Source organism: Mycteria americana, chromosome 2 (assembly GCF_035582795.1).
Source record: "Mycteria americana isolate JAX WOST 10 ecotype Jacksonville Zoo and Gardens chromosome 2, USCA_MyAme_1.0, whole genome shotgun sequence".
NCBI classification, from domain to species: domain Eukaryota; kingdom Metazoa; phylum Chordata; class Aves; order Ciconiiformes; family Ciconiidae; genus Mycteria; species Mycteria americana.
Genome location: NC_134366.1, coordinates 80027032 through 80054857, shown reverse-complemented (window position 1 = coordinate 80054857; position 27826 = coordinate 80027032). Strand labels below are relative to the sequence as shown.

At 43.0% G+C, this 27826-nt stretch overlaps 1 protein-coding gene across 1 annotated transcript; it reads left to right on the top strand.

Annotated features, from left to right (window-relative positions):
- LY86 (lymphocyte antigen 86) lies at window positions 1-27582 on the top strand. Its single transcript, XM_075495629.1, has 5 exons — window positions 1-243; window positions 14131-14217; window positions 15685-15813; window positions 23857-23909; window positions 26857-27582. The coding sequence occupies exons 1-5, from the start codon at window positions 123-125 to the stop codon at window positions 26950-26952; spliced, it is 486 nt and encodes a 161-aa protein (XP_075351744.1). The 5' UTR covers window positions 1-122; the 3' UTR covers window positions 26953-27582.
- Window positions 27583-27826: the final 244 nt, after the last annotated feature.

Sequence of the window (27826 nt, the reverse complement as noted above, 5' to 3'; positions counted from 1 at the left end):
TAACCCTTCTGCAGGCACGAATGTAGCAATTCCGGTCTGCCTTGGAGAAAGGAAGGAACACCTCCCTCCACAGAGGGTTAGCAAGAGACGGAGAAGTAATCCTGCAAACTACCACCACCACCATGAAGGCATCAAATGTTCTCGTTCTCATCTTAGTCCTGCTCTACATCAATGCCAGCACAGAATGGCCTACGCACACAGTCTGCAAAGAGGACAACTTGGAATTATATTACAAAAGCTGTGGTGAGATTTTTAAAATTTCCATTTTCCTTTTAGCTGGGCAACAAAGTTGTTCTTATGCAGTGAGAGAGGCTTATAAACCAGGCAACGGAATGGAAGAGTTATACTCCCAAGCCAGCACCGGGTTTTGCAGATAGAATATTTTTAGTCTTTCAAATATAGCTGTTCTTGTTGACACACACACAAATCTAACTGTATTTAGATAGAAGATAATAAAGAGGAAATAACATAAGCTAATTCAAAATAATAAACAGCTGTCAAAAATCCAGTTCAGCATGAAAGAGATGACTAGAATTTTTATCTTGAAGTTAGGTTAAAAAAAAAAAAAAAAAGAAAGAGGAATACCCTAGATCTTTATCTTTTTTACTCCTGGGGCAACACAGACTCTTCAATGCACTGATCTGCTGTTTTCTTAGTGTGCAGCGAGGCTGTGGTGATGTGCTTTCTGTCCTCCCACTTGGAGTGACAAGGGACCCAGCGTGACAGTGGAAAGGATTCATGTTCTCCACCACTGCCACTGTGCCTAGTGAGACTTCAGCAGCAGCACTTAACAGAGGCATTTCCCAGGGACCATAGGGGGGTTGGTTTGTTCTTTAAATCTGTAGGGAAGAAAAAGGCGTAAGCGGCACTGGAATGGCTGAAAATGAATTCATGGAACGGTGTCTGCTTTCCACCTCTTGCTTTGCTGGCCTTGTGCCTCTCCTATTGCGCTGATCTGCTTTACAACTGGGACAAAGGGAATTAGATTCACAGACGCCTCATTCATTTTCTGCACGTGATGTGAAAAGCGATTCATGGCAAATGAGCACCCTAGAGTTTGTTTTTCCAATTCATCCTGATACAAAGGGTTTCCCGGGGGGCTTTTTCTCCCCTATAGCTTTCATGTGGTTTTGCACACCCATTAAAATAAAGCCAGTGAGGGACAAGAGAAGCAAATAAATATTTGTAATGCTATTCTTTACTGGCCTGCTCCCAGGAGACTAAAGTCAGGCTTCACATATTATAAATGGGTATACTGCATTAGGAAAACATTTAATTAGATATTGAATACAAGCTTTGGTATTACCTTTATTTTAGTAAGAATTCATTGTATAAGTTAATTCTGTTCCCTCAACAGGTCTCAGTTAGCATGAGATGCCTTGACACAGAGGCACAGGCTACAGTTTGAATCAATTCAAATGATGATGAAATTTGTCTGCTGGGCACGTGTCAGTCAGGCATTGCTTCTTACTATGCACACCACTGGCCTAGCTAACAAAATGCATTTGTTTAGAGCTCATGTGTCACTTATTTTGGGTGCCACGCGCAGAAAGGTAAGAAGTACATTCATTCAGGAGGAATTCACAGCTTGAGAAGCACAAGCCAGAGATCATACAGGTCAGGTCCCAACACTGAGAGTGGTTTTCTGTTCTCCCAGGCACAGCTATGGGAGATAAGAAGATTACACAGACATGGAAACAATGCAAGAATTAAACCAGATACCTTGTTTGAAGCCCGATTCCTCGCTCCCTTACAGCTCTGGCAGATTCAGTTGTGGCAACACTCACAGCTGCTGTCACAATGTTCTGCCCTGCATTTTTCCAGAGGCTACCACACCTGTAGCATCAGACCAGGATGCACCATCTGCATCTCTGCTGACCCAGCTCATACTCTGGTAGCTTGCATAAAGCAGAAAAATAAGGTGTTTTGGGCTGAGCCCAAAAACCTACAGGTGGTGAGAATAAATCCGAATACACTAGTCTACATTCCCTTCAGAGAAGGCACTGCTCTTACTGAGCTTACTGGCAAGCTCACAACGGTGCCAAAGGTGCCGATCACCCTTTCAGGAGAGGGGAAGCTTTGTCCCCACTTCATTTCACTGTAAACCACAACTAGATGGGCAGAACATAGCTTCGTTCTTTAGCTGCGTCCTGCCAATTGTTCTCACCCAGGAGGGAACAGAGGTGCTAGTGCCTAGGTTTGACAAGACCCTTTCCCAACAAACCTTCTCGTGACAGCTTTGTAATGTCAGCAAGCACAGAGTCAGTGCCAAGCAACCGCCCATACTCTTTAGCTATTTCAGAGGAAGACTGCCCCGCATGTCCCTCCAGTCTGAGAAATCCCCATGGTATTCCTGCTCCACTGAAGATGCCAGAGGATGACAAATTTTTGGGATACAGTGAGGTATCTACTATGAAATCTTGGGTAAAGGATTCCCTGTTGGCTTCAAGAGGGTCAGGATTTCACCTCTGTTGTTGTTACTATAAACTCTAGGATGTTATCAGTGAATCAGGGTTGAATCAAGTAAAATTTAAGGAAGTTGAGAGGATTTTAGCCAAGTACTTCACAACTTTATTTCTGGAGCTGAATGCCCTATATCAACAGATTAATAGAGTTCAGTCTAAGCATTTAAAAAGGAGCTAAGTGTTCATTTTTACTTTGCAGTTTATCAGATCCTCTCCTATAATGCAGTAAAAGTCTGACTAAAGCCAAAAATATGACCTAATATAACTGTGATAAATGTAGCAGAGAAGATTAGGTGGATAACTGAAGACAGACAGAGAAAGCATAGCAATCTCCTGTACCCAGGAGCAAGTCCCAATCCCTATTGCAAGCACTTGCTCTACCTGCATCCCACTGCTATAATGTGTAAGATACAGGCAAGCATCAAGCCCCCCAGCCTCACTCCATGCTCTGGATCCTTTAAAAGGATCCCCATTCCCACCCAGCCACATCAGACTAAACATTCAGTAACCAGGACCCCCAGGGATGCATCAAAAGAAAGGGCTGGACAAGATGCCATTGATCAATATCATGCACTTGTAAAAAAAGTCGTTTAAAAGAAATAGGACAAAAATTCTCAGCAGCAAGTCCATAGCGAGAAACGCAGGCTGAGAGACAGGTGGTCTAAAAGTAAAGTAAATAGACAGTATGCTGCCTCCTCTATATAACCACAGGAGACAACACCGAGACAGTCTATAAATAGCAAGACATTTCCCATCAGTGCCACCTTTCCTCCCAGGAACAAGTGACAAAAATGAAGGAAGATCTCAAATGACCACAAATCACTTCAGAAACCTGGGCAGGGATCCCAAGATAAAAGCAGCACAGGTTAACATCTCTGACTGAGAAAAGAGAACCGTAATTGGCAAGTCTATGCAGAGACATGAAAAGAACCTGCTACACAAATGGCTGATTCCTATCCCTTTTAATTTCACAGTGATTTTTACAGTAATAACGCTTTTGATCTTTCCAGCTACATTTTAAAAGGCAATTGTCTGGGAAGGGAAAGGTGGGAAGGCAATGATAGCGAGTGCCCTGAGCAGATTCCAGTGCTATTTGAGTGTCAGTCACCCACCTCAAAGTGCAAAGTGCAACGCAGCAAGAGACTACAAAATACAACTCTAACACGTCTACCAGCACCTGCTTCCAGAGCATTCATGTAAGCCTAATTGTCTTAATTAGCCATGAAAACATTCTTACAATGTAGTGTTCAAATGGGGCCCTCTTCATAGGGTAAAGCAGGTGATTGCTGCTGCAGACACATGAAAAACATTTTCCAACTATTTTTACATCTCCTTCTTGAAATGTTAGTTGGGCCTACACCAACAAATCAGTATTTCAGAATGCCTGGTTTTGTTTTGACCAGCAGACCCAGACCAGTATGCTCAGTGATTAATAAAGCTCTACGTAGTAGGACCTGGGAGACTTCAGAGCTGCCTGCTGCCCAAAACTGTAGATTTCTTGACAGTGCAGAACTGGTAAGGCAGAAGGTTCTTAGAAAGGGTCTGGAGAGCACCAACCATTAAGGACTTTGTCTTCTCTACACAGAAGTAAATAACAGGGAGTTTCAGGGCTATCTTCAGGAGATTCAAAGTAGTAGATTTGAAGACATCTTGAGAGATATTCCCTAGGCTTTATAAAACACTGTTCAGACCACACAGGATTTTTTACCATCGCAGACAAACACATTTCTCCATTCATGTTTGACTTCGCTTTTTCTTTTTTTTCATCTGAAGCAAGGTTAATAGCCGTTAGCTGAAGTTTCAGGAGAAGGAGCAATCAATCAGTATTCATTTCAGCCTCCAGAACCTAAATATGAAACTGGTTGCACCCTTCTTTACAAGTTTCATATCTGCATATCTACAGATTTTAAAACAATAGAACATATTTAGGGACATGGGTAACCCTTTGCTCTAGTTAATGTCTTCTGCTAGAAAAAGAAGCAGGGCCCTATGGGCATCTAGAGAATGATTTTTACATGCCAATGCCTCTTCCTAAACAGAGCAAAGTCAGACTGAACTTATGTCCACTGAGCTCCATGACTTCTTGTATAGCTCTATGTCACACTTCAAGCAGGGTCTTTTCTATAAAGTTTTTTCCTGCCCTACATCGGTACAGTAGGAGAGAGCAGCACTTCAGTACAAGCTTGCACGGGATTGCATTTACAGATGGAGAAACTCTCATTTGTATGGCTTTTCTTTAAACTTGTGAGCTCAGATTTGGATCTCCATTAAAATGGCCCCTTGAAGTCAGAGTTATTCTGGTGTAGAACCTGCTCTGTTCAGATAGCACAGTGTAGACACCTTCCTGTTAAACTCTGCTTTGAGGGAACGTTTCAGTGCTTACAAAAAAAAGAAAAAGAAAAAGTGGAGACTGATAGAGCGGTTAGATTACAATTTTCTGATGATTTGTCTGTCCATGCTGAATAGTTTCAGTTTTACTAGGGTCCCCCTCACACTCAGCCCATCATATCCTTTCTGCTACATACCGAGAGATCAAATACACTATTTCTCTTAAAATCATCTTTTAAAAATAGACCTGTAACACTCATCCCTGCTCAATCAGCAATACCAACCTGTAAACAAACCTGCTAAACTGTCATCATTGTAGCACTAATTTTACAGCACATCACTTTCCATTTTCTGTGTCAACCAATGTTACTACTCCTTTTTTCTCCCTGGCCACACTTACATCCTTTAGTTAAAGGATATAAGTAATCCAATAGCTTCAGCTGGCAAAGAAAAATCTGCAAAAAATTCTCACCTCATGCATCTTCAGGGCAAATGTTCTTCTAGACACTTGGTAAAAGAAGGTTCTTTTTCCATTATTCTTTGGGTTTTTGGCAGACAGATTGAGCCAGATGCTTCTCTTGGACTTACTTATTTATTTATTTCCCTCAAGCAGTCTCCAGCAATTGCTTCTGCTTCTAAATTATTTAAAGCCACACGACACTAACTCCCCTCTGATCTTTTGTTGCACAGAGTGCTAATGGGCAAACAATCAAAGAACTTAAGAATTTCACTTGAAAACATTTTGTTTGTTTGTTTGCTCTGTCCAAGCCATCCTAGTGTCATAGCCTTGCTGCTATACTCATCTGGTATAGCTTGCTTATTCCAGGGGGAAGGCCAGATGTTGACATGCATATTTCTGGCACCAGATCCTAACGAATGGAAGCTATCATCAGAATCAAGGTAGCATAGATATGAGTGCACAAGCAAATCTTCTTTTAAAGTTTTGGTCCCTCCGTGAATTAAAACTACCTTATCTATTTCGTTCTCCACTTCATTAGAGAGGATTAAAACTTTATTTTCCTATGTGACCTCTTAAGGTGGTTCTGATTTAATTTTACCTCTTCTTTCAGAGAGGGGAGAGTATTTAGAAAGTTTTAAAATGTAAATGGTAAGGAGAAGCAGGAGAATTTCATACCTTCAAGGTACTCTGGCAAAAAACATTAGGTTCAGCGTGTAGACTTTGAACTATTTAGCAAAATCAATATTAATGCTTTCACTGAGACTAGTAGTGGAGAGAATTAACCTCAGCTGAACCTTTCCTACCATGCTTTAAATTTTCCCATCTAATTTAGTTCTCAGAGGTTTCCTCACAGCATCCATTTCTTCACCAAATCAATGAAGGTCCCGCATCATGGACTGCAAAAGAGGGTTGTTTATGTGACAGCCCCTCCTGCTTATCTCCAGCTGCTAAATCTAAACTAGCAGACACCTTTTCCACCTATTGACTTTTGCCACGTCTTCGGTTGTTGTAGCCACTGAGTCACTAAGACATCGCAAGCAGGAGGGGTAACAGCCCACAAGGCAAGCCATAGAAAAAGGTGTTCTCCCCTTTGGAAACAAGCAGGAAAGACATACCGAGGAAACTGTATATTGCATTACAGTCAAGAAGTACTGTGGGCAAGGCAGAACTGTCATTTATTACTGCATGCTAAATTTGAGCCTCTATGGAGGGAGCAGTCTAATATACTAAACAGGTGAGTCACAGCTATATTAACCATTTGATGAAAATTTGAGATTAGCTTCCTGTTTTACATAAAGTAGAAATTATCAAAAGGCACATTCACTGCATCAAGTCAGGAGCAAGAACAAGCCACAGTTGCTCATAACTGCTCCAATGTAAAGCTTTCTGTGTAAGCATATGAAGCATTGCTAGGCTTTCTTGACATTGCCACACCATCTCTTGTAGAGCTGTCATCAAGGCCTCAAAATAGCTCTGGGCCCTACAATGCTTACAGTTTACCAAAGAAAAGAGAGGCAGGAGATGAGATTCTCACAGCAGTTTAACAACCATCAGTAAAAATATCCAGAATAATCTAAGAAAAATTAACACACCTCAGAAAAATGCAGAAAGGACTTCAGCGTTATTGGGTATTGGTGTCACTGCACCAACTTCGAGGAGGCTTATGGCAACCTAAATCTAGGGAGGAACAGTGGCCATGAGGGACAAGATACCTAAATACCTTATACAGAACCACCACGTACCAAATCCAAAACCTCTGATCTGTCCCAGATGCTGCTTTTAGACTCAGGAGAGCTTCCAGTTGCCAAAAGCTAGGATCTTCAAAGCTACCAGAAATTAATTCAATGCACCAGTTTCCTCTTCACCTGAAGATAGATGGCTCCTGTCAAATGATCCAGCCGTGATCAGGCAGGCAGGAACCCAGCTAGTTTCCTCAGCAGAGGAAGCATGCCATTCCAATTATAGCTTACTGCCACACTCCTGCGGTGGATTTCAACCCATCCTGGGAAAATGGGAACATTTAGCCCATTTATATGCTGCTGATTACTGTTCTGTATAATCAGCGGTAAAGCCTGCTATCCCAGAGCATGGCATGTGTCTAACAGCAGGGTAGTTTCTAGTAATGTTTGGTTCTATTTCTGACACAAGTCTGCAAGTCTGTTGTGAATCCCCAGTCATACTGGCAAGCACTGAAGTCCAGAGATCTCTGTCCCAAGTAGAGCAGTATAAAGAACGATTAAAAAAAACACCACATGAAGAGAGAAGAGACAGATCTGATTAGGAATACAGGCAGTTACTGTATGCATCTTACTCATGCTGTGCATGGTGTTTTCTTACCAGAAGAACAAAGACTCGCTCTCTCTAATACATTCCCTGCTGGGCCCAAATTAATGCAGCATTTTCTCGTTATACTGCTGTAGCTGAAGACTGCCCTGCCTCCCTTTCTCTCTCAGGCTAACTAGGACAAATCAGGATTATCAAAACCAAACACAGATCTGTATGTGCTATCTCTCAAAGCTGGCATCTTTCAGTTTTGTCTTCTCAAACAGGCTTAGACAAAGCTTTGTCATACCACACAAAGCACAGAAACCCCCCTTTCCAAATATCACTGCTGGCAAAAGGAAGAAAAGTCTCCATGAACCTTCAGACACTGGGCCTCCCCTTGAGCCCTGGCAAACATCTCTAACAAGCCTGCTGTCAAAGAAAGGTGGTTTGGGCAGGAAAAGGCAGGGACACTCAGGTCAAGTCTTTGGCAAGGCGGCTTTATGCATGCTGGTGACACCCCCATCCCCAAACACAGCCCTTCAGCTGCAGAGCCCCTCACACCTGCTGTCTTTACAGGGGCTTCCCTCCAGCCCATCACAACCACACAGCTCCTCACCCAGGCCACCACACCAGCAGTTCCATGGACACAGGTGGCATCTGGGCAACCTCAGCTTGGAACCGGGCAAATCTCTTCCTCTCTTCTCCATCTACCACACTTCAAGCCCTTTGCTCACAGGCTGAGCCCTCCATCCCACATCTGTTCCTCACACCCCAAATGCTGCTACAATTGCAGTTAGTGTCCCAGCAACGCATCTGGAGAAGCTACCAGCCTTCTGAGTTACTATTTTGGAATATTTGCACACTTGGACATCAGTTATACTTAACAATAAGTTTTATTTGAAATAGTAAGAGACAATGTCTTCGTCCCTTATTTAAACTAATTTTGTAAGACTCTGGAATTGCCTTGCTCCAAAATTAGGGCCACAAACACAGGCCAGTAATGCCTGTGCCTTAATCTAACCAAACAGTATATAATTGCTTTTTGCATTACCAATGTTCAGTATTCTTGAGAGAGGAGTGGAAATCATTTAAATATTGCATAAACACTTTTTTTTTTAAACCGTATTTTAAGTTTCTCTTACTGGCGTTCTGGGTTTTTTTAGCTTATAGATTATACTGAGACCAAATCTTCAGGCTTCCCTCTACAGCTGTGTAAGTTTTATCATAAAGGAAGCAGTTATTCACTCCACCAGCCATCTCCAAGAGCTTCAGGTTTAAGCAGACTTCAGAGACCACAAGTTGATAGCGCTATTTCCAAAGGGGAATTCCCACAGTCTGTACACGCAGGACGTTAAGTATACATGAACTGTAACCTTCCCTATTCCTTCACCTCCGCGTTGCCTAAGCAAATCAGAAAGGTATAGGAGATAAAACATACCATGACTTCCGCAAAGGAGACCAGAGTGCCTGTCCAAACTAGGCAAAAGCCTAGAGCTGGTCATGTTTGAGGTGAGCGTCTTGGGATTAAGCACTCTCATGATAAACTAGCCACGGCCAACATGAGTCTCACAATTTGTTCTGCTCCCCCCCTGTGAACAGAAGGTCACTCTGCCTCTCCCAGCCATGCCTGGACATGGCAGTGGCATGCAGGGAAGGCAGACCCGAAGGGAAGCTCATTAAACCAAAGGTGCTCAGGGAAATCTAGATGCACAACTGGAGAGCCAGTAATTCAGCTGATGCTTCTTCCTCAGTACCTTATAAGTAGATTCCAGTGTCAAATATAACCTTGAGCATTCAGGTTAATTCATTTAAATAGACATTAAAGGGAAAGTGTTGAGTGAATACATAAAGTCCGAGATCCCAAACAGTTCCTCATTCTTTCCCTCTCCTTTCATCACCTTGAATGTTATAAGGACTAATGATTTAATTTTATTAAGAGCTTTGAAGGTGAGGAGTGTTGGGTAATTACTAAATGTTTCTTCCTTGTGCTAATTTCCAGCTCCTCTAGCACCAGTCTGTCCTTGTATGACCCTAGTCAAGTGCAGCTATGTCATTCCATTCAATTATGTGGCCTATCTGCTCCTAAAAAGTGTTATTTTGAAACTCCCAAAGCTTACCAATTTGGAGAGTCTTCTCACCACTGCAAGACTTGCAGATGTGGACTCTTACAAGCAAAGCTTGCCTGCTTGCTGCTCCTATTCACTTGTACCAGTGATTTTCATGCTCATATGAAAACAATGTGATTTTAGAGCAGATTCAGATGAGAGTAAAGCCAGTAAAGGATAGTTAACAAGATGGGGGGGAGGGAGAGAGAAGAATAAAAGACAGAAGCTGTTGTACACCAGCCCAGCAACATTCCTATTCCCACCTGGCCATGCAGTTTCTGTGGTGCCCAGTTAGTCATCTAGCAGCTCAGGCTCTGAGGGACATAGCCATAGTGGGTTAGCACATTATCATTCCCAGCAGTCTGCTTCATCTTCCTGCCGGAGATCACTTCCCAGAGCACAGGAGGCTGAACAGACCCATGGGGCATAAGGGCAGCCCCAGCTCACAGCCCTGTGGCTTGGTGCACACCCATGTTCAGCAGGAGTGTGAGCTGGTGGCCCTACAACTGCGGTACTGAGGCGTGAAAGCATGTTCCCCTCTGTTGTCCCTGTTACTGGGGTAATAATCTCCATCAAAGGTACAAGGCTTGCAGCCAGGAGGGTCACATAGATCCACCACTGTAAATATGTCTGAGCTAATTTACCTAGGAACCTTCTGCCAAGAACAAGAGCAGGAAAAGAAACTCTAGGAGGAAAAGGTGAGGAACTCATCTGAGATTCTAGGCTGTACTACACATCTGTTCAGTCTTCTAGAAAAAACCAGCCAAATTCATTGCTGTGAGCACCTCTCACTAGTAAGCTGGGCTGAAATCACGCGCTGTGGTGCCACTACAGATCGTATGCAAGGAAAACCACATACCGAGCCAATACAGAAATAAGTGTCCACTAGGGTACTTGGGTAAGGGTGAAATGGGAGGTGGGATGCATGGGGTCAGCTGGCACTATGCCACATAAAATGTGGTCAGTGGCAAGATGCCTGCTACGTCCCAAATTTACCTCTCAAAGCAAGATTGTACTACAGAAGCCAGTCTTCAGCGAGAGCTGTACATTCAGTGCTAGATACAGCTGAGAGCTCAGCATTAGCCACAGCATCAAGTTCAAATAACAGGTCTAAGATCTTAACAGTGCATTGATTGTTTACAAAAGCCAAAGACTTGCCTCCTTCTCAAAGAAGTTGCCTGAAAGATTTAGAACTATCTAGAGAGAAACTTCAGTCAAAATCCTGCTCCCAGGCACCTTCATGCTAGCTGCAAATATGTTGCAGCCCAAACCCTTCTCACATAGAAACAGAGACACAAAAAATGCCCTTTTTCCCCCCCAATAAGCAGATTTTCAATGATAAACCTCAACGTGTTTGCAAAATTTCCAGCAACGTTTTAAGTGTTGGTAGTATATCAAAGCTGAACTGGAAAAGCAAAACTCTGCAACCAGTTGAAGTTTCTAGCTTTAATTATGGAAGAGGGAGCAGATTGAAGGGAGTGGGTGGAGGGAAGTCTGGGAACATACAGTACTGTGCACTATGAAATGTTGCAGGGAAGTGGAAGGCTGAAGGGCAGCCCCACGTATTTTAGAGATTTAACGGTAAATGTTATTGCTCTGCACATGTGAAAGACATAACATGTATTTTTTTCAGTCTAACCAGCTCACTTCAGATTGAGGCAAACAAGGAAGAATAAGTATTAAACCTCCATAAGAGACACACAGTGACTCACAGTTGTGCATCCGAGATTAAACACAAAAATGGCAATTGCCTCGAGTTGCCTTTGCCACACGAGGGACTCCTCAACATTTAAAGAAAGAAGGGCATGGCATGCTATCTTAGTTCATAGTGCACAGCTGAATTTACAGATGTCTTTACTTATCAAATGGTTAAAAATCACTATTAATTTCTTTTTAGCAGCAACCTTTCTGCCTACATGTTTTGGAAGCCAGGCTCCCTGGCACCACAGCCATCCTTTCAATTGATTTCAGCAGGAGACCCCCACGTACACCACAATATCTAAGATTCTGGATTGCAAAGTCATAGCCTGAATTTCCACAGAGAGATGGTCAGAAAATTAACTGGGGTTTCTTTTGCCAGTGGAAAACTTTGTTTCTCAGCAACAGAGTCACAACACAAAATCCAAGTGCTCCAATTCACAAATTTTGCTGGAATTTCTCACGTGAGTGCTTCCACACTCTCTTCCTCTCTGGGGACCAGAAAACACTTCTCTGGATACACCAGAGTCCTATGCTGCATCACTAGCGGTGCAGTAGACAACACCCATGGCTACAGTGCACCATGAGACATCCAAACTAAAACCACCCTGAGGTCAGGTTCACTGTAAGGAAACCCCTGCTTTCCAGAGAAGCTTGGTTTTGTGACCCCCTTTCCATCCAAAGAGTTATTGATGATAAATTTTGAACTAAAAAAAAAAAAAAAAAAAAAATCAACTTCTAGCCCTAATACCATGATGTAATTTGTTGACTAAAGCACAGCCTAGTCTCTCTGAAAAGAGAAAAGCACAGTATACGTTGCAGTGCCATTTTTGACCATAGCTCCCTCTGGAAGTTACAGAGCTGACAATTTTAGTCATTTGACAACCGGCACTGTTTGTAGGCATCAATGCTCAAGTTGCTCTGAATCTGAGCAGCTGCTTCCTGAAACTTATCATCACACCACACACAAAACAGAAATGAGAGGGGCTCTTGCAGAAGTCCAGAGGAAAGCAGAAATCAAGCCCCGAGAGGTGCTAGAGACCAGAGGGGAAGCAGGCGCAACGGTCCTGGAGAAAAGAGAAGTTTGACACGTTTTCCGGCTGGAGCAGGAAACTGCTCTCCTACCCGATTGCAACAGCTTCTGAAGCTGCAATAACAAAAGCAAGAACTGACAGGCATATGGAAAAGGAGGAAAGACAACCTTCTGACTCTTGTCACACTTGAGCCGATAAACAACTCCAGGCACAAACTTTTTGTCCCAAGCAGATCATGCAACTGCAGAGACTGCTTTAGTGGCGTGGAGGACAAAAATCACAGGGACACAGAGCTGTGGGAAATACCAGTGACTCTCATCTCCCTCCTTTAAAAAGTTATTTTAATCTACCAGAACTTAGGACTCTGGAGCTCCTTTTGGACCACACTGACAATCAGTGTGCTTGCAAAGCCTGGCTTAGTTAGAGCCCCCAGCACCTCCATTCATTTCATGCTCCCCTCTAAGCAATCAGGCTTTGGTCACCCAGGCTTGCTCCCTGCCAGCTGCTGGGCACTGCTGCAAAAATAGGGTCAGACTATGGAGATGCTAGCTCAGCCTCACAGAGGACACTCACGACTCAAGTTTCACCACAGCATCAAAGGAAAATTCTCCCAACCCGTTATTTTCAATTCAGTGAGAAGATTACCTCAAGCAACAATAACTTAGAAACAGAATTCAATTGCCAAGCCTATATTTTGTCACCACCAGCTCTATGTAAACTGGGGAGCCTATGGCTGCTTCTGCACATGCCACAGTCACTTCTCTGGTTTCTACAGAGGAGGAAGATGGATGCACAGGCTGGCTGGAAACCCACCCTGAGGGACAAAACTATACTAAAGCAAGCCTTGAGGCTCAAGGTGATATGCTGCTGCCAAACCGGCCAAATCTTTCACCTCCAGCCACGGCTCTGGAAAACACTTGCACGTGCTGTTGGCTGCGGCAGCTGAGCTGTCAGCTGCTGCTGCCGGCTGTCACCAAAGAGTGACGCGTTGGCAAGCCTTCAGGCATAGCACAGAGTCTCATGGAGGCTAGCAAGGAAGAAGGTGGAAGTGGGGGGAAAGCAATTATGTTTGTACAAGAGTTTTGGAGCTTGATGCAGAGAAAGGGGTACTACAGGAACTGGTAAGAGCCATGTTCATGTCAGTCATCAGCTGTAGGTCTCCCTTTGACCCCAGCTCTGCTAGTCTCCCAGAAAGGGAGAAATGTAGAATACTTTCTGGGTTAGAAATACCACATCAGGGTGAACCCAGCATGAAATACTGCAGGACGTCAGTTACACAGTTTTATTTTCATTTTTGGACTTTTCATCCCACTTCAGGATTCAGTTTTCCAGACAGCCTCACCAAGCCATCTCGCAATACAAATGAATTAAAAAACCATCATCATAACTAACTGCTTGTCAGTGCTGAGGAAGGAATGGCAACGTGCAGAGCCTGGGAAGAGCAGCTGTGCTAAGACTTCTCTGTTGAATGAGTATTGACTACCCACCACTGTGGGGAACTTGCTTTCCCTGAACTTGGCTTGTTTTCCCACACAGTAGGGTTTAGGCCACATATAGGCTATCATCTGAATGTGCTTCAGATTGAAGTGGCAGGAAGGACAGAAGCAGCTATTAAACATGGGGTATGGGAGCTTTCTGCACATCTTGGAGAATTTCTAAGGAATATGTAATCTAGTTTTTATAAAACACTTGTGTATTTTATTGTTTTCTTCTATACAGTCAGTATTCTCATTAAAAATACAACTTGTTACCCACTGCTTTCCATCTCCAAACAGATCCCCAGCAAGATTTTGCTTTCAGCATTGACCGTTGTTCTGATATCACAACCCACACTTTTAACATCAGAGCTGCAATGGTCCTAAGTAAGTGAATTGCTATTTTCTCACGCCATAAACAGGTAATTCATGTGTGAGTGCTGGTATTAAGTAAGCAAGGGTAATAGCCTCCTATAAAATACAAATGGGCTTCATTTCTGAGAAATTTCAAAACCTGTCTGGGGCTACAGAAATGTCAGTTCTGTTATCAGCTCTGCCTCAGACTACGTGTGTCACCCTAAGCAGGTCATATCAGCCCTCAGCCCCTATTCCTCTCCTACCCTTCAGCTGTACATATGGATAGCCAACATGGGACCACTTAGAACTTGTCTTCACAGCTAAGTCTTCTGGGGAGAGTCTTGTTGAATGAGACAGTTACAGCACCCACACTCTTGTGTCAGCACCAGCAGTGCTTACCAGACCACCAAGGCTGTCCCTTGCAGGTGGAAGACTGAACTAAGGGACTCCCACAGAGTAAGGTAGGGGCACCTGCCTGCCATGCAGAGAAGCACACTGAGGAGTGCTGGGGATCCTGAGCACTGCAGGAGTGCTAGCCTGAGGCAAGTCATACCATCAGCTCACCACCTGTACTAGCTAAAATTATACCCTCCAGCACTTGACTGATCAGCAATAAAAGGTCAAAAGCAGAACTGCATTTGAGCTAATGGGCTGGGTGCACAGATTAATATTAGCCATAGCTTGGCTTGCAATCCTTGCACAGGAAAGCCACCTTCTTGCAACCCTATTGGCCCCAAGCTCACCTAGAAGCTCTACTACCAGAGCATAAATATGAGAGCACTGCTGTATGTGGTGCTGAAAATAGGTTTGTGTGCCAAGTGTCTTTTAGCACTTGGGAATGCTTCTTGCATGCAAAAGACTTCCCTCCTGTGAGACATATTGCCCTTTTGCCTGGGGAGCACCAGTTTTCAGGTGGCTGCAAAGTTAAACAAGCCTGCAAAATCACATTTCAGGCATCTGCAAATACTTTTCCAACAACTCAGAGTACAGGACCTCCCTCTAAATCCAGTAGCCTCACTGGCTGTATGTGTGTTAGCAGGCCAGGCACAAGCAGGCAACCTCCCAGCACTGCCAACCTGTTATGCTGGTCCCTGGAACAAGTTTGGCTCAGGCCAACTACTGTTTTCCCAGGCAGCAGCTACAGGCTGCTCCTCGGGGCCCACCGGGTATGGTCCTTCTGCTAGGGACAGTAGGAAAGACAGTTTAGATGTACGGACACAAGATTTACTGTGTCAGTTGGCCTTAGAGTCAGACAATGGTCACGGGCATAGTTTATTTAACAGTAAAGATATATGCTATTATGTCCCCTGTTATATACATTAAGGGACTTAGAGACCTGTTCCTGAAGCATGGATTTTTACGTATCAGGAGTTCAGTGAAGAGAAAACAGTCAATGGCTTAAACAGCAGCGGAAAAAATGGAATCTGTTTAAAAATAAAGTAATAAACCTGTTTACCCTTGCACTTTCTCTAAGCTCTCCTTCTGCTTTGTGTGTAGGACACAGCATCAAGGAACTGTACGTCAAGTTTGACCTGATCATAAATGGGAAGACCGTCTTAACCTACTCAGAGACGCTTTGTGAGCCGGGTCATTCTAAGCTTATTTTCTGTGGAAAGAAGAAAGGAGGTAATTTAGGTAGCACTCTAAGTGTTTGATGGCTACTGAATACTCCAAGCAGGATGCACCCGCTGTGCTGTTGAATGTACCACTACATCATAATGTTCTGTTTACTTCAACAGCATGTTAATGGATGACAGAAACAGAGTAGGACAGAGACATTTTAATTTCAGAGCCTGCTTTTTCCCCTAACCTGTTTGCTTGCTTTTGTTTTAATCACAGAATATTGCACACACATGGGATTTCAAGTCCATAAAAAAAATAACCATGGTAATGTGACCCCATCCAACAGCAGAGAGGTTCATAAGCCCTATTAATAGCCACATGGCTGTCACGTGAGCAGGAAGTATGACAAAAGTAAAGGCCAGTTCTGTAAAAGAAATGGCTGAGCAAACAAACAAGCCATTCTGAACATGTTCTTCACTATTAAGCAAGTAACACTTCCTGTCCTTAAAGGCAGTTCTTAACTCACTTTAAGAGGAATTATGCTTGAATAAGGATATTTGGACCAAGATGCTATTTTGATACCATCCATGGTTTGCATCTTTTTTCTGCTCAACACATGCCTATGCAGCAGTCAGATGATTTCAGTTCATGCCAGTCAAACTGCCAACTGGTGCAGATGTGCACTAGTTGGTTTACAAGTGGCATCAGCTGCCCCCAGAAAGCAGGCATCTTTGGTCCCAGGTGAGTATGGGCACCTCAAGGTCCCTTCTGTCACAACCCAGACCAGATAGTGCAAAGCTAGCCATGGTATGTCCAGAAGAACTATGGTCATGCCTCTGGACTGTAATATCCATTTATCTTAAAAAGTTATTTTGAAATCCCTCTTACATCATGGATCATCTCTCTAGGCTGATTTGAAAATAAACAGGTAGAGCTGCAGGGAAGTTTCAGAGTTGTTAGAGCACCAGTTAGTTTCAGAAGCTCCGCTTTCCTTCCATTCACTTGCATCCCTGTCCTGATAACACTGCAATAATTCATCTGCAAGGGCTGTGAGTTTAAAGACCATGCACAGCACTACTACTAAGACAGCCCCTGGAAAATTACCAAGACATTTCACACAGTATAGAAATATCACAAAGAATAATAGAGAAGTGCTGCGTGAGCAACCAATTATGTAAATCCTGTAAGCTGGATAGACAAAAAAAATTAAATTCAGAGGTTTCTTCAATTGTGTATTGAATTACAATGTGGGAGAAAAAAACAACACCCACAGACCTACTGAAAAACTATCTTATTCTGATGAAGTACTAAATAACATCCTTTAGAGAATACATTAAGGAGTAGAGTCAGTCCTCAGCTGAGCAAAAACTGCTATTCACACATTAAGCCACAAAACCAAAGCCTCCCGGGGTTTCATAGAATGGTTTGGGTTGGAAGGGTCCTTAAAGATCACCTCATTCCAACCCCCCTGCCATGGGCAGGAACACCTTCCACTAGACCAGGTTGCTCAAAGCCCCCATGCAACTTGGCCTTGAACACTTCCAGGGATGGGGCATCCATAGCTTCTCCAGACAGCCTGTTGCAGTGCCTCACCACCTTCATAGTGAAGAATTTCTTCCTTATATCTAATCTAAATCTACCCTCTTCCAGTTTAAAGCCATTACCCCTTGTCTTATCACTACATGCCCTTGTTAAAAAAAAAAAAAAATCCCTCTCCAGCTTTCTTGTAGGCCTCCTTCAGGTACTGGGAGGCTGCTATAAGGTCTCCCCAGAGCCTTCTCTTCTGCAGGCTGAGCAACCCCAGCTCTCTCAGCCTGTCTTCATAGGAGAGGTGTTCCAGCCCACTGATCATCTTTGTGGCCCTCCTCTGGACTCGCTCCAGCAGGTCCATGTCCGTCTTATGTTAGGGGCCCCAGAGCTGAACGCAGTACTCCAGGTGGGGTCTCAAAGAGTGGAGTAGAGGGAGAGAATCACCTCCCTCAATCTGCTGGTCACACTTCTTTTGATGCAGGCCAGGATACAGTTGGCTTTCTGGGCTGCAAGCACATATTGCCAGGTCATGTTGAGCTTCTCATCAACCAACACCCCCAAGTCCTTTTCCTCAGGGCTGCTCTAAATCCATTCTCCATCCAGCCTGCATTTATGCTTGGGATTGCCCCCCAACCCATGCACAGGACCCTTACACTTGGCCTTGTTGAACTTCATGAGGTTCGCATGGGGCCACCTCTCTAGCCTGTCAAGGTCCCTCTGGATGGCATGCCTTCCGTCCAGTGCATCAACCGCACCACACAGCTTGGTGTTGTCAGCAAACTTGCTGAGGGTGCACTCCATCCCACTGTCCATGTCGCCAACAAAGCTGTTAAACAGCACTGGGTTTCCAAGTTCCTTAATCTTAAATTGACAGGTGATTGTTTCTCCTAATTGGAGTACGTTATGATATAAAACCATAGTTGGTTGTTTAAATAATGCTATATATCTTCATTTAGAAGCATCCCTAAATTAGCCCAAGGACCACTGCGAAACACTTTAATACACACCCTCTTGTTCAGTAGCTGTTTTTATTTAGTAATTAAGTCACAGTGGGAAAGAAGTGAACTTTCTCTGACTCAGGTTCAAACTGAAAATGTGGTATTTCTTAATTAGTTGACATTTGATTCTAACCTGTGTTTTAGGACACAGAATTGAGCTGAAGACCAATTTGAGACAATTCAGCACAGCCATAATTAACTATATTATCACAGCTGTATATCTGACCTAATACCTATGCAGAAAGGACAACATTGTGAATGGCCAAGTATGCAGCCTAGCAAAGGTGCAGAGGAGCAGATAGCCCTTTCAACTGAAGCTTTTCATGCAGAGCCCCTTTTTCCCCATTTATGGGCAACACTTCCAACATCTGGTCAGACCTGACCTGAGTTTAAATATAGTTTCACACAGAATTTGCTTGCCTTCCACAAGGAGGCCAAAAATTGCCTGTTCCTCCCTCTCCCAAAATGAGACAGAATGTAGTTCTGCTACAGGTTTTGTTGGTCCACTCACTCATGTCAACAAACAGAGCATAAGTATCTTTTCCTTGTAACTTCTAAAGGCCAGATGTGGCCTAGTCTTGTGTGTTTGGTGGTGGTTTTTCTCCCCTCCTTTGCTCTCCTATAATGCTACAGTTTTTCCATGACTGGAAATACTTTAGGAGACTTAATATAGCTGGACATTTTGTGTTCATCATAATCGTATAGTATTTACTATTTATGTTAAGCAAAGATCACATCTGGCACTCCTAAGTAGAACTCCAAGATCTTTTTCTTTGAGCTATATGACTGTTGTGAAGTTGCTAGCTCAAAGGTTGCAAGGAAATGGGCCACTGTCCATTTAAGAACAATAATAACAAAAACTGCCAAATTCTTTGTGGCATAACATGAACTCAAGTTCTTCCTCTTTTTTAGTAGAAAGTGCTGGTTATTCCCCATTTCCTCCAAAGAAAGTAGTTACATAAGATTTAACAGATTTCCCAATACAATCACTAAAATAAGAGAAAAAGACCTACCAGGGTAATATTTAGCAATGTGCCAACCACAACTTGCAGGCTTAACCAAAACTTCCTGACAAAAGATAGTTGCATCCTCTGCAAGTCCACAAATTTTCTTTCAGTCCCAACTGATAAAGGCACCATCGAAGAACTTGCACGATTCCTTGTGCACACTCCCAAACCATAGAGGAAGCTTCCCTTGCTTCAGACCTCCATTCTTTACATTATTGCCTCTTTCAGTAGGTGTTACAGTGAACAAGTTTTAAAATAGTATTTGTGAGTAAAAGTAGAGAACATGGCATGAGTTACAGAACTGGGTATCACATCAAGAGTTTAGGTACATGTTTCTGAGAAAGCAGCCACACCACAAAGCTAGGTCTTTGGGCTGATATACAATGCTGTCTTGCTTAGCCCCTTCATCTCACTTTTTCCTCCCCAGTAAAGAGAGTAGATGTTTCTCACCCAGCTATGTATTTATATACATTTTTCTCACTCAACTATACATCTATAGCTGGCAGTTACTCAGAGCATTCCTGCATCCCCAAAACTCACAGAAGTTATGTGTCAGTTGCATGGGTGCAAGATCGTGTCCTAGAAGAACTCCAACATGGAGCATTTAAGTTCTAAAAAGATTTAAAACAGAAGAAGGAAGAGGTGGGTGCAGATGTACAGGGCCTTTATATAGTACAAGAGTGTGAGAATGTTTAAAGATTTTCAGTGCAAGGAAGATTTGAGAAAGAGGAGTGAGAATTTCATTATAGGTGTTTTGTCAGGAATGAGAGGCATCTTCATGATAAATGATAACTAGTAACTTGAAGTAATCCTCAGGAAGTTCTTACTTATATATTTGAAAGCTCTGCTTTAGACTGGAAGCTGCTAGAGGACTGCTCACTGGCAGGGAAAAGGACTAAGTTACTTTTTGGTAGAAACAATAGTGAAAAGCCACTACAACAAATACAGTAATATCACCTGGAATCAGTGGTACATTAGAAGTGTTTTCCAGAATGCTCTACAGAAGTCACCTTCAGTTAAGTCTTTAAGAAAAAGGGCTGAACATGGAAGGCAGACTGAAAGCACCTCACTGATGACAGCATGCTTGACAGATACTGTAACTTACCAGCAGACCAATAAAGACATAGGGGAATTTTTAGTTGGGAAAATGCACTCGTGATTTATGCTCTTCCCAATGTTCTTACATTTTTGCAACTACATCTGGGCTTGTTCTAAAAAGACCACAGAATTCTTTCAATGAGCTAGGCTCAGTGTTTGCAAGTTACACTTACTGCAGCAGATGTGTTCATCCTCTTTCAATAGAGGAATGCAGAAACGTATGAATATGTGGAGAAAAATGTATGAGTATATGAAGGATGCTGTGATAAACTACAGTCCTTAAAGCCTTGGAGGATGTTTACACTTCTGGAATTATAGCAGAAATACTCATGCGAGAGGAACATTGAATGGGTTTTGAAAAGCCCGATGCAGCCAGCATAGGCACCGAGGAGGTTGCCATAGTCTGAAGTGAGTATGAATGACAAAATTCAGCAGATCTATGGATCCATATTATTTCCTGGCAGGTCTCAACTAGCTGAAAATTAAAGCTGTCCTTGCTTTCTTATCAGGACACACTTTCAAAACAGTATAGTCCTTTTTCCCCTCATTGTTGAGGCAAGGAAGGTCACAGGAGTTTTCTAGAGGCCTGGTTACAGAACCACAGAATGGTTGAGGTTGGAAGGGACCTCTGAAGATCATTTAGTCTAACTCCCACCTACTCAAGCAGGGCTACCTAGAGCAGGATACCCACGACCATGTCAAGGCAAGGTTTTTGAATATATCCAAGGATGGAGACTCAACAACCTCTCTGGACAATCTCTGCCAGTGCTCAGTCACCATCACAAAAAAAATAAAAAGTCTTTCCTGATGTTCAGGAGAAACTTCCTGTGTTCTGGTTTGTGCCCACTGCCTCTTGTCCTGTCACTGGGCACCACTGGAAAGAGCCTGGCTCTGTCCTCTTTACACCCTCCCTTCAGGTATTTGTGTATTTGATGTGCTCTCCCCTAATCTTTCTGTTCTCTAGGCTGAACAGTTCCAGCTCTCTCAGCCTCATTGGAGAGATGTTCCAGTGCCTTGAGCATCTCAGTGGCCCTTCACTGGACTCTCTCCAGTAGCTCCATATGATTAATAGCTGTGAACCACTGCAAGATCCCTGGTTAGAAAGAGCTAAATAAGGGCAATGCTGAAGCACAAAGCAGTAAACATGGACCTCAAACTGGACACACAACACCTAGCTCCACAGTTTGAGGCTCCCTAAAAGATAGTACAGCCCATGAGAGTGACTCCATGGATTACCAAGCAAAGGCATAGCTACCACAAATGACAGCAATCATGGAAAACTTCTCAGAGAGGGCTGAGGCAGAACCTTAAGACTGCATTCATGTAGCTGTGATGTAGTCATTACTTTGTCACAGCAAAAGGCGGGGGGAAATAGCTCCTACCTACACTGAAGGAGAGATTAGCATTAGCATTCATTTCAGAAGCAAATTTATGGCCCGATGACTCCTACTTCATTTTAAAATACAGGCTTTGCAGGCTTGAATGCTTCATCTGTATGTTTAGATTCTGGATGGCTTTCCAACAGCTTAGGTGAGACCCTGACAAGCCACATGATCCAAGAGGAGTTTCCATGTCCCTGTGGAGAAGGGTGATTGTTCACAGCCCAGTTTCCTCTCCACTCTCCTCTGCTGCCATCCAAGATTTGCTAGGCTCAGAGTTGACTGAAGGAGAGAGAGTCAAACAAGGCTCTCTACTAGATGAAAGGACACACAAACCACAAGCCATGCCATTGCATGGTCTACACCACCACCCTGAGGGGGCAGCTCACAATATGGCTTAGCACACATCAACACACATACAACTCAAGTCCCAGGGGAGTCACTCATCACCCAAATCATGCAGTCTGCAGTGCCTTCAACTCCCATTTAGCCTCTAGTAAAGTTGTGAACTGAGGAGTGGGCTGTACTGTATTTTTAAAATTCTTGAGTCACTGCTCTCTGCAGCAGAGATGTGTCAGACTCCAGGGCTCTTGCTTCCTGCACAGAAGCAAGCAGCGCTGGTGACCGCTCTTTGAAAAGGAAAAGACTTCTCGATGTCCAGCTAAAGTAGCCAGGGACATAGATGGGAATGAGTACAGTACAAGTGCTGCAGCATACTGGATCAGTTTGAGAGTGACAAGCCAAAACATACTTATTCTATTATCTGTTTTGGTATTAGGTTTTTCAGAGCAACACTGGGAAGTTCTGCATCTTCTCCAACCTCCCAGGATCATCAGGGCATTACATTTAACAAACTCCTCATTAATGCAAAAGTGTAGAACATTGGTGATGTCTCTGGTTTCTCCTACTCTTTTCCTAGTTTACCTTATAGTCATGATTCTTTCATACAAGTTTTTTACAAGGCATTGACTAACATTTCATAGCATGTATGGGGAAGACCTTGTGTGGACTCTTTCCAAGTCAGATACCTACTGCATGGTGGGATGGACCATACTACATAAACATGTTAGAAACCTTTTGTCCAACCTTTCACAAGAAACAGTTTAAACCAGCACAGTGAGACTGGACTAAAACAACTCTCTAGAAGTGACAAGCATCAAGATGCCAGCACATACTCATATAAATATGATGAAGCACTTACTCCTCTGTCACTGTCACAGTAAAGAATATTTCATGACACCTACAAAAGAATCTTTAAACAGTTCTTAGACTTTTCCACGACTTGTGGAGGGCAAGTTGTGCAAGAAATTCTGAAATACCAAAACATCTACAAATTTTATTTTCAGTCAAGTCTGCACAGTTTGGCCCAGTAAACTATGAAAAAGTAGGAGGAACTGCAGAACAGCTTGCTAATTCTGTTCATTAGTGCCAAAGTTGCCCTTTCTTCAACAGCAAAGAGCAAGCGTGCCTTGCGATTAGGGAGATGAGGATTGGAAGGTGGAACTCCTGGGCTCTATTCCAGTCACCAACACAACTTGTGATGGCTTTAGCACATCATGTAACTTCTTGGTGAATGCTCCCTCAGCAGCGAGAGAAACATATTCTTATTACTTTAATGTCATGTTCAGCAAGTAGTCAAAAGTCCACACCTACAGAAACACTCAGCTCACATTGTTTTTTCTTAAAGTTACCAAAACAGTATAGTTCAACTATTGCAGCTGCAGACGTTTAACAGATCATGCTAAAGGACTTGTGTCTAGCAATCACCCTCCCCTTTCATTTCCCCATTTGCAGGATGCATGCTGATATAGAAACACCCACCCAGTTGTGCAAAGCTGTGCACCCCTCCTCCACTCAGACAGGGACTGCAGGTCCTCCTTGAGCCCAGGCTCTGCCTTGCTTTGCCCATATAGCAGTACACATCCTGACATTTCTCAGGAGGGCTGTTGCGAGACTGTATAGAGCACTTTGCAGTTCCATAACACTTGTCACTGGAGCACTTTGAAGTGCTATTATAAAAAGCATCTACAATCAGCTGCTTGTTTCCTTCATGTGCTGCATGTCTAACCACCCATCACCATTTTCGCTTTTCAGAACACCTCTACTATGAAGGACCAGTCACACTGGGAATCAAAGAAATCCCACAGGTAAGTTGGTCACAGCTGTGGCCCCAAGCAGAAGGGCTTTCTGGATGAGGTATGGTCAGAGGACTACCAGCAATCACATCAGCATATTCCAAGTTCCCCCAGCTGGCACACTGGATCTGATAGTGTTTACATGACTAATCCTTTTCAATATGAAATTAAGTGGCTTTGCTTAAGGCATTAGAGGATGACCATTATCCAGAGATGGACAGGTTTTCTTAGGATAGCAGATCCTCTCTACCAGCACTAAGTCACGCAGCTGTACAGTTCTTTAGTAGGCTCCCCCTCTATTACCATTAAAATGGTAAGAAAACAAGCAGGTCCAAGGGACTCCTAAGAGGCCAAGGCTGCAATTCAGCTCACTCCTTAGTGGGCTGAACAATTTGGAGACACTCATTCATCTTCACTTACTATAAAGGCAAATTAGGTAACTATCACAACTGTATGTGTTCCACTGTACATATATGGTGTTAGATATAGAAACAGAGGTCTTCTAGGTTGCAACTGAAAGTACAAGTTATTGGGTCAAGAAAACTTTCTCTGGAATTATGGAGCCTTAAAATAAGAAAATAGTTTCTTAGAAAGGTGAGAAAACAGGCAGTACTCTAGGCACTGCTCTGAATTTCCTGGCCACCCATTACAGATGTTCTTTACAATCAACCTTCTCCACACTCAGCTAAGTCTCCTTCTTAAAGGTCAACCAAATGACATTGCAAAGCAGGATACGTCTCAAATGCTGAACACACCACAATCTCTTAACTGGGCACAACATGAGTCTATATTTGACCAGTAAATAACAAAGAATTTTTAGCCACATACACAAAGAGACTGGATTGAAGGAGAGAAGGCAAGATCTGGATCATCAAGGCACCCATTTGAGAATGTGGTGAAGAAAGGATCACAGTCACCACTGTGAAAGCACACAGTTCAGGTGGTCAGTCAAACACTCCTTAGATTTATTCAGAGAGAAGCACAGTATGAGCTCTCAGTTCTTCAGCAGCAGATGCAAAACCTATGTCACAGCCTCAAAGAAGTCTGGTGCCTGCTCAGTACTGGATTGGTCCAGGTGCAGGAAAAGGAGAAAACAGGTTCAGAACAAGGATACAGAACAAGGACGTGAGTCCCAGAGAGCTGGGCTTGCCAAGACCTGCAGAGGTGATAACAAGGATAGCTGGCTTTTGGGAGATCAGGCCTCCATAACAGCTACCATCTCGTATGTCTCGGTCTTCCCTTGGGGACAGCAGCAACCACAACCTTCGTTTTCCAAGGCTTTCACAGAGGGAGCTGGGCCCCCTTATGCAGGCTCCCACCCTTACCAGCCTGCTTCCCTAAAGGCTACACCTGGAGATGCTGTGTTGAGCAATGCCTTTTGTTCTCTCACGCTGGAGTGCCCAAGCTCATGTCAGTCAGCATCCTGCTCCAGGAGCAGCTTTACTAACGTACCAAAACCACTTCTGTAATAAAGGCTCTAGACAAACTGAATAATAGGTCTTTAGACCAAGAGGAAGCCCTACAAACATCCACACAGGCCAGTAAAACTCCAGTTCTCGGCAAATTAGCTGGATTTGGAGACAGAAATTCTAAGACTGTTCACAGTCTTTTAATAATGATTTTGACCCATGAGTAAAAAATTATTCTGGAGTAGGGAAAAAAAAATCTAATGACCAACAAGCAATGCAAATGAGTTATTATAAACTCCCTTTCCATGAATGAAACTATAACCTTTTGGAGAATTAACATGCTTGTGAGAAAGGGAATAGGAAGCCTTTTTTGTTTAATTAATCAATCAGCTAAATAACACCATCCTTCCATGCCAGCAATAGAGTTATTCCATGTGACAATCGTCTTCTGCTCATTACAAAGAACAGCCTCATCTGAGCAGCCCAAAGGACATTTGCACAGTCTGCACAGCAATTACAACAAGACTGTATTCTCATGAGCATGTTTCCATTGGGCCTCTCTAAATTTGGAAGTTACGCTTAGCTTGAACCTCTCTGTGAGGACACAGGCTAGTTATTACTTTAGAAATCCCATGGTAAAAGGCAAATGCCAAGAAGCCTGACTCATGCTAGCTGTGCCTCTTTCTACTCCACAACCAGAAGAGTTCTGAGCAGGGCAAGTTCAAGGCCAGGAGGCCACTGCTGCCAAGCTCTCCTACCCCAAGTTTTACTCCCCTCCATGCTCCAGAAAAACACTGAAAGAAATACTGCAGTGCCAGCAATCTAGAATGAATGAAATCTCATTCACCTCTTCCTCCAAATCTGTTAAGTGAGCCTTGTCACCTCCCCTGCCCAGTGCTTCTCCAAGTGTCTTGAGAGAGCAGTTTTGACCAATACAAAAAATGTCATGGCTTATTTAAGGTTGAGATTTTTGCACTGCAATGATACAAGTTCTCCCCAAAGCCTGGATTATTAGTAGTTTTAACTACACAATTTGAAATTAAACTACCTCTTGTTTTATTATATAGGAATTCATCACAGATTGAGTCATCTATACACACACATCAACCAAGGTGCTCCCTTTTATAAAAATATCAATAACAGTGTACACACTAATCAACAAGATCCAAGGAAGAGAAGTGCCAGACAACTGAGCACCTCTTCCCCTTCCAGTTACTAAACAGCACCAGCCATACTGTGCTTGCTCATAAGAAACATGAGAAGTTACGCAGATTTGAAAGGAATTTATGCATCAAACATTTTGTTCCCCTTGCACTGTTTTAATTTTGAACTTCTGCCTTCAGCATTGGTATCCCTGATGAGATTATTCTGGCAGAAAATATAGGCAAGTCTTTTACCAGTTCTGAATTGCATTTGGACAGGAAAGGTTTTGGAGGAACTTGATGGGAAAAGTGTTATTCTCTTTCTAGGAAGACTCCCCCCTCATAGAAACAGAAGCAGTTATATACTACTGATGGGCTAATCTCTTGCTTTGTGTTTGTCTCATACAGGGAGATTACACTATTTCAGCAAAGCTGACTAATGAAGATCACGTCACTGTTGCTTGTGCTGATTTTACCGTGAAAAATTATTTAGATTATTATTAGCAACAAACAAATTTCATGAAAGCTACAGATTACCAAAGCTATTCAAGCCAAGTGAGCTGCTTGCATGCTACAACAATTCTGAAGGAAATAATCCCCACATGGTGGTTCTGATGCGATTCCTCTTTATAATTCACTATTTTCAAGAAGTCACTAGACCCTCTAGTGGTAATTTTATCTCTAAATGCACACTGTAGCCCACTTCTAGCTTCTAATATATACAGCTGCAAGTAGAAAGTATCCGATACCAACATTCTCATCTTAGGATGAAAATAGCATGAGGCAGAACAGGCCAGAGAGCCTAAACTTTTTTTTTTGCAGTAAGTTATGGAGGTATCCATTTCTAACACAGGCTAAAGACGACTTTCATATGTATCACATATGTATCACATGGGGCCTGTCTGGAGCATCCACTAGTATAGATTTTGTTATAATCACAGAACAAAGACCAAATAGGATGAACATGCCTTTTTTCCAGTGATCCATGTCCTGTCACTGGATTCATATCACTCAAGTCTTCTGGAGTCTACCTGGAATTTTTTGTTCTTTAATGTCTTAAGTGATATGTGAATCATTCTGTACCTAAGCTGTGTGCTCTTCCTGCTTCTCAATAAATTCATAATGAAAGACTAATTTTTTCCTCATGATTCTAGGTTCTAGCCAAAGCTTGATGTGGGGGGAAAAAAAGATTGAGGGGAAACAAGTTAAATGAGCACTTTTTTTTTTTTAATATGAAAAGTTAGTCACATTGACACACATTTTATGTTAGCAAAGGACAAACTGTTCCTTGCTTTGAGCATGAAGCCCCAGGAGAAGTAAACAGAAATTACATCCTAGGTGCAGCACATTCCCCAAACCCTCTCATTCCAGGAGCCTT